General features: G+C 37.7%; 1 protein-coding gene across 1 annotated transcript in view; it reads right to left on the reverse strand.

Annotated features, from left to right (window-relative positions):
- The window catches only part of Ptprr (protein tyrosine phosphatase receptor type R), a 115757-nt gene extending 97965 nt beyond the window's left edge, over positions 1-17792 (reverse strand). The window contains exons 1-3 of the mRNA XM_027392375.2: positions 17488-17792; positions 3773-3886; positions 905-1060 (exon numbers count right to left, since the gene is read on the reverse strand). Coding sequence (XP_027248176.1) covers positions 905-1060; positions 3773-3886; positions 17488-17520 — 303 coding nt within the window. The 5' untranslated portion in view covers positions 17521-17792. The remainder of the gene's footprint in view (positions 1-904; positions 1061-3772; positions 3887-17487) is intronic.
- Positions 17793-18671: the final 879 nt, after the last annotated feature.

Here is an 18671-nt window from a genome sequence, read left to right on the forward strand (position 1 = left end):
CCCTCCCTGTCTCACTTCTTTTCTCCTCCTTCCCTCTTCTTTTTCTTCCTGTACTGGAGTTTGAACCCAGGACCTAGCACATGTGAGTGTTGGTTTACACTTCACTCTTGAATCACTCTGAGGCAGTTGCTTAATTTCTCTGTACCCAGACCTTCTGTGTATATATGCTTTCCCTCAAAGCCAAATTCTATGGATTTGTAAATTGGATTTGCATTTATTTAGAGTGCTAGTCTTTCTGATGAATTTGATTTTGACAGGAGAGATGGAGGGATTAGTCACTCTGTAGGGAAAATGGAAAGGATGGTAGAGAACCATTTTTAGTGTCAAATTTAGAAAATACCATGAAGAAAATATGCAGAGTTCTTACATATAGGAAAAAAGCATACTTCACATAATTCCAAACCATGGGGGAAATGAATATTTGTGACTATTTTGACAATGAAAGTGATGATGAAGGTTTGATTTATTGAGGAACAAAGTCCAGAGTGGAGTTTGGGGGAGGGGTTGTTTTGTTTGTTTGCTTATTTGTTTTTTCACAAATCAGTTTCACATGACCAACTTACAAAACTATGTAGCTGGTCTTTTTTTGTAGACAGTTAAATGAAAAATAAAATAAATAATTACAAGGTCACAGAGATTTCAAGAATCAAGTGTCAAATAATGAAACTTCACCATGAAAGGTGAATTTACTTAAGCAAAAACACACAAACTCTGAAGCACACCAGATTTTGACCTTTAGGGATACTGCTGGTTTAAAATCTACACACAACTAAGGGCTTTCATCTCAAAGCTTTGTGGGTTGGATTAGCAAATCAAGATAACTGCAGATTATTATTATTATTATTATTATTATTATTATTATTATTATTATTATTTTAATGAACTGATCCATGCAATGCCATACCTCAGGGGAGATGTCTGTAATTCCAAACTGTGGTAAACTCTGATGCAAGACATCGACATTAAGCGAACGTAGCACTTCCTCAGCCTGCAGGGCCTGTGGCTCTCCTGGTTTCCGGTTTACAGGGGACACAAACAACTCCACATGGTGCTTCTTCTCCTAGTGGAAGCATGCCATTGGGGTATGTTAAAGACAATTGGGAAAGATGAACGAAATGTTCACCTGTTATTACAATACAGACATTAAAGTCAGGTTCCTAGAATCTTTGAAGTCATGCTAGTTAATGCTGTGACTCGATTAATCACTCCCAGAATTACTGTCACCAGTCTGAAGTACAATATTGTCAAATTGCCTTACTTTAGATGGTTAGCACTCCAGAATGTGAAATTTTATATTTCACTTGATGATATTTCATTTTTGGTTTCATATTTTAATTAATTGTTTGCCTTTGTTAACTTCAGAGTCTACCCAAATGCAATAGAGGCTGACCCTGATCTCTGCATCCTCCTGTCTCAGTCTCCTAAGTACTAGAATTATAGGTGTGTGTTGACTTAGCATATAATTCTCAGATGCTTCCTAAATACTTACACTTAAAGGCACATTTTGAAGCCAAATGAATTAGATAAAACCCGATGTAAGTATCAACCATCAGGCGCAACCTTGCTTCATCTTTCCTCATCAACTGACTGCATGAATGTAGGCTGGACTGGTCAAGGAGGAGGACCAGATGAGCCTCGACATTTTTTTCCTCATTCTTTTGACCTTAAAATTGACAAACTTTTAAATTCTACTCTTGGTTATGATACACTTATTAAATCTAGATCTAGAACCAAGATGTCTATAACACCCATGCACATGAACTAGATGTCCTGAACATAATAACTGACTTCAGTTTTCAATTTTTTTGAGACTAGGTCTCTCTAGGTATCTCAGCCTAGTTTGGAACTCCTTTGTGTATCCCAGTCTGTTATCAAACTCAAAGTCCTCCTGCCTCTACCTTTTAACTACCAGACTTATAGGTGGTCACCATTATGCCCAGCACAATGCTTACTCTTTTTTTCCCAACATAGTATTTCTATTGAATATTTGGGAATTTCACACAATGTACTCCAACCACACCCACTTCCCATTCCTACCAAGTCCACCCTCCCACCATTGTGCCCTCCCTCCAAAACTAGAAAACGACAAAAGAAACCAAGTCCAATTTGCATTGTTCATATACTCATTTGAACATGGTCAAACTCCCAGTGTCCAGCCTCTTAAAGATAACTGAGGTCTCCCTGACCCTCACCACCAGAGGTGTCAACATCCAGGAGCTACACTTCAGCACCCCAATTTTTAAGGACCCCTTTCAGTGGCTTCCTGTTTAGACTATTTCTTATGGATTGAGGGGTGTCACAGAGGCCTTCAATGTCTCTCACTCTCTCACAATTGGCAATATTTATTCTTAAAGGACATTTAAGAATGTTGTATTTTCTCTTCTGTGCTACAGCTTTTAAAACACTTATTAAAACTCAGGAAATTGTTAATTCAGAATAATTTTTTGGTGGGAACTGAAACAACTCAACATTTACCCACGAAAAATAAAAATAAACATAAATTCTGTGCAAATCTGAGAATACAGATGTAGATACCCAAATAGAGCAGAAAGCTGACTTTGAACAAGGCATAAAATTTAACGCAATGAAAGCATTTGTTTAGTCCTTGTTTGGGTTCCCAATAAACTAGGAATAAAGAAAGATTTTAAAGCAATATGAAAAATCCTTCTCTCTCTCTCTCTCTCTCTCTCTCTCTCTATATATATATATATATATATATATGTGTGTGTGTGTGTGTGTGTGTGTGTGTGTGTGTGTGTGTGTGTACATATATGTGTACATGTGTATGCATATATGTGCATGTGTGTATATCTGTCTTGTGTATGTGTGTGTAGGAGCCTGTGGAGGTCAGAAGACCACACTGAATATCCTAGAACTGGAGTTCTAAGTAGTTGTGAGCTGCCATGTGAGGGCTAGGAACCAAGCCCAGATCTTATACAAGAGCAGTAAGTGCTCTTAACTGGGGAGCTATCTCTATAGGGACCCACCAAAGACTCTGTCATGTGAGCCTTAGCTAGCTTTTTACAAAGAAAAGTAAAAACCATCTGATTTTAAATTGCTCATTTGATCCACATGGCTTAACCAATCTTCAAATGTAAGTGAGAACGAGTAGCACATGACATCCATGTTTTCACACACAGAGAAAATGGGGTTAAGAATGAATGTGGGTGACTGCTAGGTCTAGAGTCATTCCTACACAGTGGATCTCTTGGTCCCTTAGGTTTTCCTCACCCCTACCTCAGATGCCAATCTAAGCTTTTTCTTGGCATTCCATGTGAGCTACTGCTGTGAGGAGCACCTCTTTTTTATTCATACCTAATTTTTTGTTTTGTGCATTCATCATCCATCCTATTGATAATATTGAAGGGGCTTTAGCAAACAGGGTCTGGATCCTGATACACAAGATTCCACTCTCCTGGACAATACATTGGGAGTTGGGTTAGGTTGCTGGAGCAGGTAATCTGGTCCTTTATTCACACCTGTCAGGGGAGCTATGATTCAATTGTAACAAGGCTGATAACTATTTTCTGTAAAGGGCTAGACAATCAACTGTTTAGGCTTTATGGGTCAGTCTGTTTGCTATAATCACTTAGCTCACCATTGTAAGCATGAAAACAGTCACACGTGACGTGTGGACCAGTGGACATGGCATGCCTCAATAAAACTTTATCTACAAAAATAGGTGATGTGGTAGATTTGGCTTGTCAGTCATGGAGCCTTTAATGATGGAAAGTCAGGTGGGATTCTGAGAATGTGAAAGATAGCATCTTACAATGAGATGGTTGATGTGCACTTGTTGGGGTAAGAGTCCCAAGGCTGCAGCCACTCCTTGGCGGAAGATCCGAAGCAAGGTTATGTTCAGCTTGTTTATATCCATTTGCAGTGTCTGGAAAGCAAAGACAGAAAAGAAATACAAACTCAAGTGAATATTGCACTTTGAACAGCCAGTTCGTCACCAATAACTGGCTACAGCAGTTTGGGGGTTCTTGTAAGTTCACATTCTGGGTGCTAATTTTGATACAAATAAAATCATAGACATAGACCATGTGAAAATTTTTAAGTGGTATTAGTTAAAATATGGCAAATTATGTAATAAAGCAATTCATCTAGTATTTAAAAACACAAGTGAAATGGCCATTTAAAAAAGAATTCCATTGCAATATGGCTTAATCTATTTTGTTCTCCTTTTAGACGGCAGAATGATGTCTGTGGCTAAGCCTTTTTAAATTATCCAAGTCAAAAGTCATATTTAATTCATGTTCACACACAGTCATGGAGAAGGATGCTATGTGAATTCCATAAGGCTTGAGCAGGCAGAGTCCCTATATAGTGATCTGATGCCAGTGCCAGGCAAACAAATTGAGGTGTAGTATTATTTACTCTGGTGGAGAAGCCATAAGGTAGACAGTGCTCATTCATTGTTTAGGAAAACACTTGTGACAAATCTAAACAGTAAAATGCTCCACAATTACAAATTACATTGTGATAGTAGTAATATAGCCTAAGCCAGCAGCGCTATCACTGTACTTAAAGCAGGGAGGAATTTACTATTTTCCAAACTGTATCATGAGGTTGGAGAGTTGGCTCAGTCGGTAAAAGCACTTTGGGCATTTGCAGAGGTCCTGACTTGGTTTCTAGCATCTGTATCAGCAGCTCACAACTACCTATAACTCCAGCTCCACATGAGAGAGAGAGAGAGAGAGAGAGAGAGAGAGACCTTTAAATAACCTGCCTCACAGTGATTCAAGGAAGATACTTCTATGAAAGGGAAACTGAATCGTATGTATTTCATGTATTATATTATTGTTGAGTTCACTGCTTTGAGTAGAGTAGGTTATGGATAACTAACTGTTGGATGGTTCTTCTCATTCACCTCTTGAAGAGATTGCTCTTCATCTATAATCTACTCTAGTATAAGGACTCTCTAAACTGGGACTCTCAGCTTACTTTAAAATGTGAACCATGGAATGATATTGCTTTGAGAATTTGTAGACCTGCTAGGAAATAATATATTACTTATATACAAACTTTGCGGAAGGTAAATTATTAGAAATGGCAAAATGCTCAGTGTGACAGGAATGGGGACATTAGCAATTTGGGAATACAAAACGGGTTTAATGGTTTCTGGTCAAAATGGTAGGCTAGACTGCATCCCCACCTAAGGGTATTTTAATGCCTACACAGGGTTGGGGAAGCTCTGTCTTGTTATGGAGGTGAGCAAACACAAGTTCAAAGCAAGGTAGAGGCATCGAAAGATTCTGCCTGGCAACAGGCACTCACTTGCTTCTGGGGAAGGCAAAAGGGGGAATTTCATCAGAAATTGGCTGAAAAGCTGTATCAAACACCATCAGCAACACTTTCAAAATATTCATTCATTATTGTTGCCTATTATAAAACAACAGAAATGTATTGTCTTAGGGTTGTAGAGATAAAATTTTGTGTCAAAGTATCAGTGGAGCCATATTCCCTCACTTATCTCCAGGGGAGAATCTTACAAATGTCTTTTAGCTTCCATTGTTTGGGGCAATTTTTGGTATTGCTTGCCCTGCAGCTTAAGTCTTTGCTTGTAGCATCACATGGTTGTCTTCTGTGTCCCAATTTCCCCTTCTATAAAGGCTGATCATATTGAATCAGGAACCTTCCCTACTCTTGTATGACTTCAGTGAATTATACCAGCCATGACTCTGCTTCTAAATAAAGTCATATCCTTGGTATCAGGGAGTTAGAATTCCAACGTAAGAATCTCGAGGAGACAAAATTAAACTACAAATAGGGACCAAGTCAGAATTCTTAGAAAAGAAATTGCTAGCTTTTAGCCAGAGAATTAGCTAAGAATCTCAATGCTTTTACATGTTTCTCTGGCTTTAAGTCTATGAAAACCGTAGCGTCAGTTGAGTACTGGATATTCACCCCTGAGAAGAGCTGCTCTTGGAGAGCTGTTTGGACGGTCAGACAGGGACACTGATGAAATACTTTTATTTCAAGGTGGTGTGCAATCTTGGGTTCATTCTAGGTTAAGGTAATGTCAGTGCCCTGGTAAACTTTAGTGAGAGGTTGAAGAGCACAGACACAGTTGAAAAGGATTTTTCCCTTGAGCCTTCTCTCCCCACCTTGTCACTACAGTTTCTACAGGACTCCGGGTTCATGTCCTCTGTTTTAATAAGCTGTGACCCTCTTCTTTCAGAAAGTAACCCTATATGGCACAAAAATCATCTAATGGCAGCTGAAGAGATGGCACAACAGTTAAAGTCATGTACTGCTTTTGTGAAAGACCCAAGTTTGGTTCCTAGCATCCAAGTCAAATCACCTGTGACTTCAGGGAACTGGATGCCCTCTTCTAGCCTCGTTGTGCACCACACTCATGTTTGTATACTCTGACGCGAATCCACACATATATACATAATTTAAAAAATTAAATATGCAAAGCTCATCTAATGATCTATAAGTGTTTGTATATCATTTGCTGTGGTTTTAATAGCTTAAAGTTGCTTCCCATATGTCAGTAACAATTTAATATAGAAAGCAAAACTTGAGCTAAGCCTTCAAGGACCTGTGAGATTTAGATACCAGGATGGTTTTCAGTTTATAGTTAGTTTATAGTTTTAAGCACAATTCCTTTATCTACCCACTGAAACCTAGTCTACCTGATAGCTCTCTATAACAGAGACTTCCTTTACACTGAAGCTTCCATCTACACTGCCAGCATATGGAAGCTGTTGCTAGATCTCAGAGACTATATCACAGCTATTTACTTCTGTCCTCTGCATAACTAAAGGTAGAAACCTCAGTTAGCGTTTCTGAAACACTGGTGAGGAGTTCCTGAGTTCTGGCTTGCCCACAGTGTTTGTCAGGCAGGCTGAGTAGGCAGGCACTGTCTCTGGTCCCCAAGGGCAGGATTTGGAGCTGCAATCAAGCCTGGGAACTGAGAGACAAGGGGGTTGTGTAAACTCTTGAGAGCTCAATTCCCAGGGCCATGATTAACAGAGGCTTGTCACTGTGGAAACAGTATTAAAGTCTCAAATGGGAAGTGAAATAGGAACTCAAGATTAAAATCACTCAACAAAACAACTTTGCAAGATGGTAAGAGCTATGCCTTTGAACCAGAAATTTGAATGACCCAACTAAAAGCACAGAGGTAATCAGATGAAATTGGAATACTCGGGTTTACTGCAGCAAACATTTGAATAATTTGCCTCTGATCTCTGCTTGTTTGGAAGATTGGGATTGATTCCACAGAGCACACACGAACCTTTGACTATGACTCCATAAAATTAGTGATGCTAAAATATAGATTAAATAGATAGATCTCTATTTGGGGGTCCCACTATATGCCAAATAGAATGTGAGAACAAATTTGGAAAACAAGAAAGGATTCTTAACCAAGTGACAATTTTATTTCAAACAGAAGAGGAGTGAGACTTCCTGCAGTTAGTGGATATATGCCATCTACGTCTTTGTCTTTGTGAATAGGTGTTGTAAACATATAGCTCCTTCCATACTGTTGCACTCAGGCTCAATTGAGATAAAACAGAAATTTCCAGGGAACAATAAGATTATAACTTAGTATTAGTTATCATAAAATAGCTTACAATATATTTTAGTCTGAATTCTAAGCCCACTTGATCGTTTCTATGATTAAAGATTTTCATTTCAAGGAGAAATAGAAAATCTAAATGGGAATGTTAAGACATTTTAAAGCAGTCACTCAGTCACTATGTGCATGCGTTTGGATCTAGAATGTCCCCCAAAGGCCTCATGCTAATGACTTAATGACTTGGTCCTGAGCCTTAACAATGGAGCTTAGTGGGAGGAAGTTAGATCACAGCTGGGGGGCCATTAGAGGAAGTGCTCAAGTTCTAGCCCCTTCTCCTTCTTTGCTTACTGTCTCCATGATTTAAGTAATTTCTGCTGTTACATGCCCCTTCCATACTATACCGCCTTGCTAAAGACCCTAAAGCAACCATGGACTGAAACTTGCAGAAGCTGATTATCTTTAGTATATGTTATAGTAACAGAAACTGACATACTACGTGAGGAAAAATTGGATACCAAATCCCTAAAATCCCTGAGAGAAATGCTCTCTCCCCATTGCCACAAAGAATTCGACTTTGCTAAGCACCCTCCTCTTAGTGTTAAGATGTCTCTATTCCTGACTCTATTCTCACCCACCGAACCCTGATATTTGGTTAGGATTTGTATTGGCAAGTGATTTCCAGAACAGCTTTTCTGTCATGTCTTTGATCTGAGCAGAGAGCTTCAATTCATTCGAAGCATTTTGTAGTGACACGAAATCCTGTATTATTACTCTGGGTTTGTTATTTGCTAGTGTTACACACTCATTTCTGTATTCCATGTTTCTACTCTTCTCTGTTGTATGTCTTTCTACATGGATGTCCTACCTGTGCTTCTAACCCATATTTACAAAGCTCAATCACTTTTCCCTCTCTCTACCCACAACTAAACTTTCTTCTTTTTCCATGCCTATATGGTGAAGTCCCATATTTGGTAGTCATTTTGACTTCTTTCTTATTCTTCACCATTATGACAGCAGATTGGTAGTGTCTATTCTACTATCTATTGGCAGATAATATCTGATCTTTCTGTTCTTCTTTCTCAATCTCTCCTGAATGACCGACCCATTTTACCTTGGTCTATATTTTAATCATCTCAATTCAGATCCCCATTATGGGTATCCAGACTATTTGAGTAGAGAACCAGTGGGTTGTCAGGTCTTCCATGAGCTTTAATTAACTTTTTCTTTTCTTTTCCTTTTAGCATCTATCATTATCATCATCTCTGTCTGCCTGTGCACCCACTTGTGCTATGGAAGAGTGTATTGGTCAGAAGAAAACTTAGCAGCAGTTGGATCTTTATTCCTACCATTTGTGTGTTCCAGGGAATTCAACTCAAGTCATCAGGCTTGGTAGCAAGGGCCTTTACCCAGTGAACCTTCTTATTCCACCCATCTAATTAATTTTTCATTATAAACACACCATAATGATATAACCAAAATGCTGGTCAAGTCAACTTTAATTATAGCCAAAATACTTAAAAGAGCTCTCAGTTTTTAAATGGGCTTTTTGGTTAACCAAACTCAAGTGCTCTTTTTGTCTTAACCTCATACACCTACCTACTACATATATTACACTCTGTGCACTGTAGTCACACCTGAAGCTTGTAAACTTGCCACTTTCAATGCCCCCACCCCCACCCTGTGGTGTCAATTCACATATCCCTAGCTAGTAAGGGGATGGTCCCTCTCCTTCTTAGAAGGATGCTACCATTCCTGCACTATTCATTTAGATATATCTCTTATTTAGCTGGATTTTAGTATCTGTTACTTTCAAGTGATGCTCAGGAGTGCTATACTTTTGGAGGCATTATATATTTGAAATTATGTTAATGATGCTTTTAGTAACAAATGACATCTCGGCTGAATATTAGATTCTTTTTTTCTTTAAATTAGAAACAAGCTGGCCCAGTTCGGTGGCGGGTTCCTAACACCGAACACCCAGAGGCAGCCCCCAGAGGCATCCCGGCCTCCATCTGCCGGCCCAGGTAGGCCAGGAACTGTTTCCAGTTCCGGTTCATCGTTGCTGCTCAGAGTCATCTGAGACAAGTGACCATACGGAGTTCGGCAGCGGGATCTGACACTCCGAGGCCCGGTGACAGCTCTGCCTCCAACTGCCCGCCCAGCAGGATCTGGCACGCCCAGACATTGCCGACACCCGGGTAACAGTGATACCTCCATCCACGAGAAGAGAACCGACATCAGAGTATTGGATCTGTTTGCATCTACCAGAAGGGAACCGTGGTCCCACACCCACCAGGAGAACAAGAAACACTTGCTACACCCAACAGAAGAAAGGATGAGAAGAGGACAAGGTAAAAACACATCCAACAACAGAAAACCCAATATGACACCACCGGAGACTAGGAACCATACACCAGTAAGACCTCAACATCAGGATGCAGATGAACCAGAAGAGAATGACCTTAAAAATATCTTCAGGAAAATGATAGAGGACCTCAAAGAGGACATGAGAAAATCCCTTAAAGAAATTGAAGATAAAACAAACCAAAAAATACAAGAAACAGTTCAAGATCTAAAAACCGAAATAGAGACAATAAAGAAAGCACAATCTGAGGCAATGCTGGAAATAGAAAAGCTGGGTAAACCATCAGGAACTACAGATGTAAGCATAACTAACAGAATACAAGAGATGGAAGAGAGAATCTCAGGAGTTGAAGACACACTAGTGGAAATAGATTCATCAACAAAAGAAAATCTTAAGTCCAACAAATCCCTAACACATAATATCCAGGAAATATGGGATACTGTGAAAAGACCAAACCTAAGAATAATAGGTATAGAAGAAGGTGAAGAAATCCAACTCAAAGGTGCAGAAAACATATTCATCAAAATCATAGAAGAAAACTTTCCCAACTTAAAGAAAGACATACCAATGAAAATACAAGAAGCCTACAGAACACCAAATAGACTGAACCAAAAAAAGGTCACCTCGCCACATAATAATCAAAACACCAAGCATACACAACAAAGAGAAAATATTAAGAGCAGCAAAGGAAAAAGGTCAAGTAAGCTATAAAGGCAAACCTATCAGAATCATCCCTGACTTTTCCTTGGAAACTCTGAAAGCCAGAAGGTCCTGGATCGATATTCTACCTACACTAAGAGACCATGGATGCCAGCCCAGACTACTATACCCAGCAAAGCTTTCAATCATTATAGATGGAGAAAACAAGATATTCCATGATAAAACCAGATTCAAACAATACATATCCACCAATCCAGCCCTACAGAAATTACTGGAAGGTAAACTGCAACCCAGGGAAGTTAACTAAATCCAGAGAAACATAGGCAATAGATAATCCCAATTTTCCAACAGTCAAAAGAAAAAAAGGGATAGAATCCCACACACAATCTTGCCACCATCACCAAATCAAAAACAAACAAGAATAAACAATAATCAATGGTCATTAATATCCATCAACATTAAATGTGTTAACTCCCCTATAAAAAGACACAGATTAGCAGAATGGATAAGAAGACAGAACCCTTCCTTCTGCTGCTTACAAGAAACTCACCTCAACCTCAAAGACAGACGGTACCTAAGAATTAAAGGTTGGAGAAAGATCTTCCAATCAAATGGACCCAAGAAACAAGCAGGGGTAGCAATCCTAATATCTAACAAATTGGACTTTAAACTAAAATCAGTCAAAAGAGATGAAGAAGGTCATTTCCTACTCATCACCATCTTGGTCTTTAGGATTTTGTTAGGTAGGTTAACTGCTCAATGAACTCCACTTCAAGAGTAGGGCCTTAGCTTCTACATGAGATCTGGATCCTCTCAATTGTCTAAACAGGGAATGATGCATGTAAAACTTATCTTTAAAATTTCTTTGTCTTTTGCATATGTCTTAAAATATTTTATTTCTCCAAAGAATTTAGTCTGCCTCTGTCTTCTCTCTCTGTCTCTCTCTAAATCCTCCAGTGACTTTCTATCATACTTAGAATTATATTCATTATGTGGGTCTTCAGGTCCTTACTTTATCTGTCTCCTGTTGACTCTGATCCTTTTCTAATATTCCCTGTTCAAGTCCCTCTGTCCTCACAGGTCCTCAACAAGCCATGATCATTTTGACCATATGGCCTTGACCTTAACTTTCCTGCTGCTTATACAATTTTCTAACATTAGTGTGTGGTGACTCTTTTTGGTCTTTCAGCTCTCTATTTGAATTTTACATCTTCAGAGAAGCCTTTCCAGCACAACTAGTCTCTGATACATTACTATATTTCCTGATGGCATTTATCATTAACTGGCATGCCATATTTATTCATTTTTATTCTATCAATAGAGGCCTATTTTCTTGGAACTGCCTGTCTAATTATCTTCTCTCTCCCCCATGACAAGGCACATAGTAGGTATTGAATGAATCTTTGTGCAACCAAAGAATAGGAACCATCATAATCAACACTGTGTAGTTACTAAGTAGAAGAGTGTAATTACATGGTAGGCTTAGGAAGGGTGATGGAAAACAGGGCTCTGCTCTAGGTGGGTTCTGCTCAGTTGAGAAATATGCACTTAAATATATAGAATTGATTTAGAATAATTCACATTATATTTACAACATAGTTTTGATACTCTGACTACTATATATTTACGAGAAGCAGAACATGACCCAAAGGTAATCTTTTTTTTCTATTTTTCAACTGAAAATAGATTTTTTCCCAAACAACATATTCCGTTTATATTTTTCCTTCTCTCAACTCCTCTAAGATCTTCCCCACCTTCCTTCTCAACCCAATCCACAATTGTTTGAAAACAATTTCCATGAAAACTTAATAGGATTTCTGTATTCCTGTTGTTTTTGTTATGGCCATAAGAATTTTTATTGTAGTTATGGGTCACAAAAGTTAACTTATTTGGAGACTCCGGAGGTGGATCAGTGTTGATGAGTTTATACTGCTCTTGCTGAAGACTGGAGCTTAGTTACCAGCATCCACATCTGGTAGCTCACAACTGCTTGTGATGCCAGCTCCAGAAAATCCAGCATCCTCTTCTGGCCTCTGTGAATATCTGTATTCACATGTGCATTACTCCCCAGAGCCCCCCCCACATACATACATTTAAAAAAGGCAAAACAGAGTAATTCTTTGCTATTTAGTTAACAGAATTTGTGATGGAGGTATTGGTTAGTAGTGAGAAGATGTATGTAAATTTCTTGTTTATTAAAAGTGAGACTTGGGTCAGGGACAATATTCAGGAGTCTCTTGACTTTTATGTTAACACATTCAGAAGCTTTTGTCCAGTCTGATTTTAAAATTGCTATAACGACAGCATAATTTAACAAATAATTATGTTTGCATGTTTAGAAGCCACAGGAAGGTGAGCAAATACCACCTTATAAGAAGTTATCTGCATCAACAAATTATAGTTACGAACACAGGATGATGAGAAAGATTTGGGTTCAAACTGGATTGGGTAATCTCTGCTGAATCCTAATGCTCCAGGAACCTCAGTTTCTTTATCTATCAAATGGGGGTGATATGTGCATTCTCTGTCATGAGAAAAACTTGTGAAACTATGAGAAACATGCTAAAATCTAGGTAGAAAAACAGCTAGCACTGGCAGATGGCAGGTCCTCAGTAAACTTTTTCCAATATGAATTTATTGAATGTTAACATTGAAAACCATTTAATGAGCTACTTCTCTGGCTATTCAGAACAAAGAGAAATGGAGTAGTGACTAAGCTGATCAAATGGAAGCCCAAAGTTTATTTATCAGAACAATTGATAATATCAGGGCAAGAAGTGGCCTGATTGTGTTGTCAGTATTTATGTTGATTGATTTTTACATCTATCATGGAATTTCAGCCAAAAGTCAATCAGGCAATCCAAAAGGAAGAAAACACAATACTCAAATTATTTCATTTTTACAAAATGACATATTTTATGTTTGAGTCACAATACCAGGCTTTAAGAAGGTCCTGTGACTTCTGACTTCTGACTCACCACCTCCCTTTATTTTCCACCTAATCAACCCCAGGGTATGGAAGATTGTTTATAGTCATTGACTTAAATTTATACTCATCTTGCTTTTTTTTCTACTTCTGCAAATTAAATGCCAATATAAAGCAGCCAAATTTAGCAACTTAGGTTAGAATCCCTTAGTTGATTCACTTGGAAAGCCCTTTATAACCTAGTTTCCTCTTTATTTCATTAATCTCTCTCCTCTGTTTCAATTTTACCTCTTAATTAGTGCCCTCTTTTACTCATCTCTTCCTCTGATAAGCCCTCTTTGGACTCCAAAGATTTCTTCAACTTATTAGTTAGACCTTTCATATACATTTTCTTGAAATCTTTAAATTTTATATAATTGTAGTAGGCTTCATCATAATAATAAATTATTTTTAAAAAATCAAGAAGTGAAGTGATGACAACCTTGACCTGAGTACATATTCATGGGAGGAGAAAAAGCATACATAAACTACAAAATTTATACTACATACTCTTATGATATATCCATTCATGTGCTTTTGTATTTATTTAAACTTGTAGGATATTAAAGTTACTATATATATATATATATATTTATATATATATATATAAATACATATATACATATATAGAGAGATAAATAAAATTGAAGAAAATAGAAGCTTAATATGAAACTTAAGATAGGAGAAAAGCTGTGACTTAACCATGATTAAATTTATCCTGAGTACAGTAAGTGAATGGATTAGTAAGTTCCTCGCTTCAACAGACTTTTAAGTCTCATTCTTACAGGTTCCAGTCAACAGAAGTTTCTACTTTCATTTCACAAATTATGCTTCCTCTTCTGTATTTTTATTTTCACCTATTGTTATTCTTTGTGTTCTTCTTCAGTCTCCCTTGGGTTATTCCTACTCCTCTCCTTCCTTCAGTATTTCTCACTCTGGGGGAAGAAGATGCCAGCCAAAATGTGAGCAGAAAGTGGCCCCAACTGTGTCCAGACAGAAAAAGTGTGCTGACAAACATTGTTGGACAAACAATGTCAGATACATTCAGGTTTCTACAATGAGCCCCATCAAGACACTAAAACTTGACAGGTGTGGTGGTGCATGGCTTTAATCCCAGCAAAGAAGGACCTCCATGAGTTCAAGGCTAACCTGATCTACCTAGCAAGTTCCAGGCCAGCTAGGGCCACATATCAACCAACCAACCAGCCAACCAACCAACCAACCAACCAACCAACCAACCAACCAACCAACCAAAAAGCCAGCCAGCCATCCAGGCACCAAAGCCCCAGATATAACAAAAGGACAAACAACAAACAGCTGAACAAACAAAAGATGACAAATACCTAACTATTGCTGCTATGGCTGTTTCACTCACAGAGAACATCTGAAAGGACAGATGAGACTTCCCAATGTGAGCAAAGGCAAGACTCATCTCTAAATGGTGTCTAGAACTTCTTACAAATAGACATCCAAGAGATAAATTAGAAGTCTTAAATCCCCCAGAGAACTTGCTTTCTAGTCATAAACTGAGGTTGTTTTAAGCCACCAAATATATAGATAACATATTAAAATGAAGAAATTATTAATCCATACTGGCCATTGGTGTTTTATTCGATATGAGGAAAAGAGTCAGATGGCTACTCTCCTTTTTTCTCTTTAATGTTCGTTCCAGTATTCAGACAACAGGGGTATATTACTTCCAGACTTGCAAGTGATCACATATAAAAGCTTGAGCTATGAAAGGGCATGAGACCACACAAGCTCTAAAACACTTTCTGAGTGGTTTGGAGTCTAACCCTGCATGGATGGATGTCACACATTTCTTTCTTTTGATTTCCACCAAGGAGGAGTTTATATTTCACTTCAGTGAGTGTAATAGGACTCTGCTTCCTCTCCTCTGGGGAGCTACACAATTCTTCAGGAAACATGATAAAAATGAAATGTGGTTTACTGGCATGTGTTTTTAAGATACAAGTAAAAATGCTATGGTTGGATGCCCTTGGTAATCTTGATTATTTTTGTCACAGTGGGCATTAACAATTTTCTGCATAACTTAAAGAGAACAAAGATGAGTGTAGAATAAGTTTTAGTGTGCCCTTGGTTCTTTTATCTGCAGAAGGAGATGGCAACAGAATAATAACCATATAATTTTCCACAATGTGTTATTGATTAGCACTTTCAGAGACATCATATTTCTAGCAAAGCAAGATCCTGAGTGTTGTTGTCTGCAACAAAGCTTTTATGCACAGCACGACTGCCAGTTTCATCTTAGTACGTCTTGATTCTTACAATGAGACTTTTCCTCCCTTTTAGTAAGATTGGGCTGTGATGTTTATTATGATTGCTCTATCTGTGATTTAATTATTAAATTGTCCCATAGAAGTAAATGAATTGATCAGAAGAACAAGAGGCTATATATGGCATATTCTTCCTTATTACAGCTAAATATAGAAATGGTTAATTTTATAACATGCAATTCAGCATCAATTATTAACTCAGTGATTCATGGTGATCATTTAAAAAGTTAAACTGAAGATTGTGGAAGCTGTAGGGGAAGGTATTTTGGTATCAGAAAGAAAAAGCCACATCTTCTTTGAAGCTTTACTATCTAGTATGTAAAAGTTTTAAATATGTAGGAAACCCTCTTCCTAATATAATTATATGTATGCATATATATAAATAATGTGGGTGTGTGTTCTAGACACTAAAAGAAAAATCATTGAAAACTCCCTTCTTTCTCCTTAGTCTAAAATATGGTTGCTAAACCTCAACTTCTACCTTGAAATTTTGGCCCTCATTTGACATTATTATCTGCTCATGTTTCATACTAGGGATCACTTAAAAGGAGAAAAAAAATCTGGCATCACTGTATTTTATAGGAAATGGAATTTGATTTCTCAAACTGGGTGATTGTTCTCTGCAATATTGGATTAGGCAGGAAGTTAATCCAATTTTATTAAAACAATGGATGGAAATACCAACTACATTATTTTTGACATTGTTATGGATTCTTTAAGACCACAGATAAAATCAAAACGGTCCATAACTTTGTTCAAATACCAGAAACACTAATACCATTTTAAACATTCAAACAAAAATTCTAATTTTTCATTGATGTATGTCCAGACCTTGCACACAGTGCCAAGAACCCAGTGGGAATTCAATAAATACTTTGTGAAATAAACCTCTGTGTAAACATTGTGTGAGGTTCTCTCTATCTGAGAATATTGTTTTCTATGCAGATTAAGGAATGAATTCATAAATAATTTTTGAATTTTTGAGTGATTGAGAGAGCTATGAAAATTAAAAGCAAGATTCTTGGTTCAGGGAAGGAAAACAGGGAAGCAGCCATTCCCAGCTGGGAACTAGGCCAGGGACATCTCATATCAAAACTTTCATTCATCAGTCTCTTTACTAGATCACAGCAGAAGATACTGACTGTCATTTTAGTGAAGTCTGTATGTAAAGGTAGGGGCCCCAGATGCCTCCATTGTACAAATGTCTAGATTTCCTGGCTCAGCTCACTGTAACACCTTCTTTCATTTTCTGATTTTCATAAATGCGGTCATCTTTTCCCCAGTGTTAGTGTGGGGAATACACTAAACAAAATAGAAAAACAACAAACAAACAAACAAACTAAAACATCTGCCCTGCTTTCTATCGTGTATGAAACTTTCGGGTTCTGTTCAAGTGGATGCATTTGCCATTCCATTCTTTGGAGGTGGTTGTTAGATTTGCTCCAGACTCCGGAGGATACTGAGTCATTACTGTTGAGACACACTGGATAACCGCATAGGGTTTCTTCATTTCAGACTTAGAGGCTAACTCTGTTTCTCTGAGAAGAAAAAGGTTCTCTGCTGACTCACTTAAGCAGCCACCAACAGAAATCCCAACGTTATGCTCCCGACCTCACGGCATCACCCCGACCACCCTCACCGATCCCGATGGATTTGATTCTCTTACCGGAATGGCAACTGGCTGAATGTTGTGAGGCATCCGACTTCCATTTGTATTCTTCTTGTTATTCCCTCACCATCGCAAGTTGCACTAATAAAGGCTGTGAGCTGAGCTGAAGCCTCGTTTAGTCACCTGGAGCTAACCCGCTGCTACTATTTCTAGAGACACCGCCGATCCCTGGTCTACAGCATCAGCCTGTGCTTTCCCTGGAGACCCTCCAGGTGCTCACTGTTTAAGTTTACTAGCATTGAAATTCATGTTTTTTTTTCTTTCCCCATGGTAGTTAGTGAAACTGTAAAATGAGAATTTTATGAACTGTGGACACTGTGTTGCAAGAGAAAAACGTTTCCTTTTTTTCCTTTAAAAGAAAATAGTATGTTTACAAGATCTTTTCAGAAAAAAAATAAGTTCTCTTAAAAGTGATGCCATGTTCATGAATAATTTTCCCACTGGATAACAGGGGTCTCACAGACATCTAATTTTAACTCTCTATGACTTAGGAAACATTGATATTCACTTATGTATTGAAGAGGAAATTAAAATGACTGATAACAAACCCAATTAATGAGTTGGATATTCAACTATATTCTGGTCTGACTCAAAAACTAATTTGTTTCCTACCATACCACTTAGGTTTAATACATGATTCAAAATAAATAATTGTTATAATTATTACTATTAACAAAGTATTTAGTTTGAAAATAAGATACTATAAAGGCAAGGAAAACATTTTCTTTGTCTATATGTGCTAATGTCATTCTCATAGGGTAAAGAATATTTAAACACTTTGAGAATCCCACTATCTATGCCATAACTCTAGTAAGACTTTGATTAAACTTGTTTACACATTGCTGGTAGTAAGATAAATTAATTTTTTAAGAGCACCAAAGCACTCCCAATAGTATTAAGATATTCATGACCTTTGACCCAATAATTCTCCACCTGAAAATGTATCTTATTGAAATGAGTTCAGTGAATAAGTACTAAGATTTTATTGTCTAAATTTTATTTAAAAAAATCAGAGGAAATCTTAAGGAGCATCAATAGCCAAAGCATAAATAAATTTGGATATGCCAATGGAAGGTAATTATTGGGTAATTTTCTCTCTTCTATCATTAATCTGCCACTAGAAACTAGATCTTTCTGGAGTGGATCAAATGTCCTGATAGTCTTCATACTAAAACAAAGCC

This window comes from Cricetulus griseus (assembly GCF_003668045.3).
Source record: "Cricetulus griseus strain 17A/GY chromosome 1 unlocalized genomic scaffold, alternate assembly CriGri-PICRH-1.0 chr1_0, whole genome shotgun sequence".
Classification (NCBI taxonomy): Eukaryota; Metazoa; Chordata; class Mammalia; order Rodentia; family Cricetidae; genus Cricetulus; species Cricetulus griseus.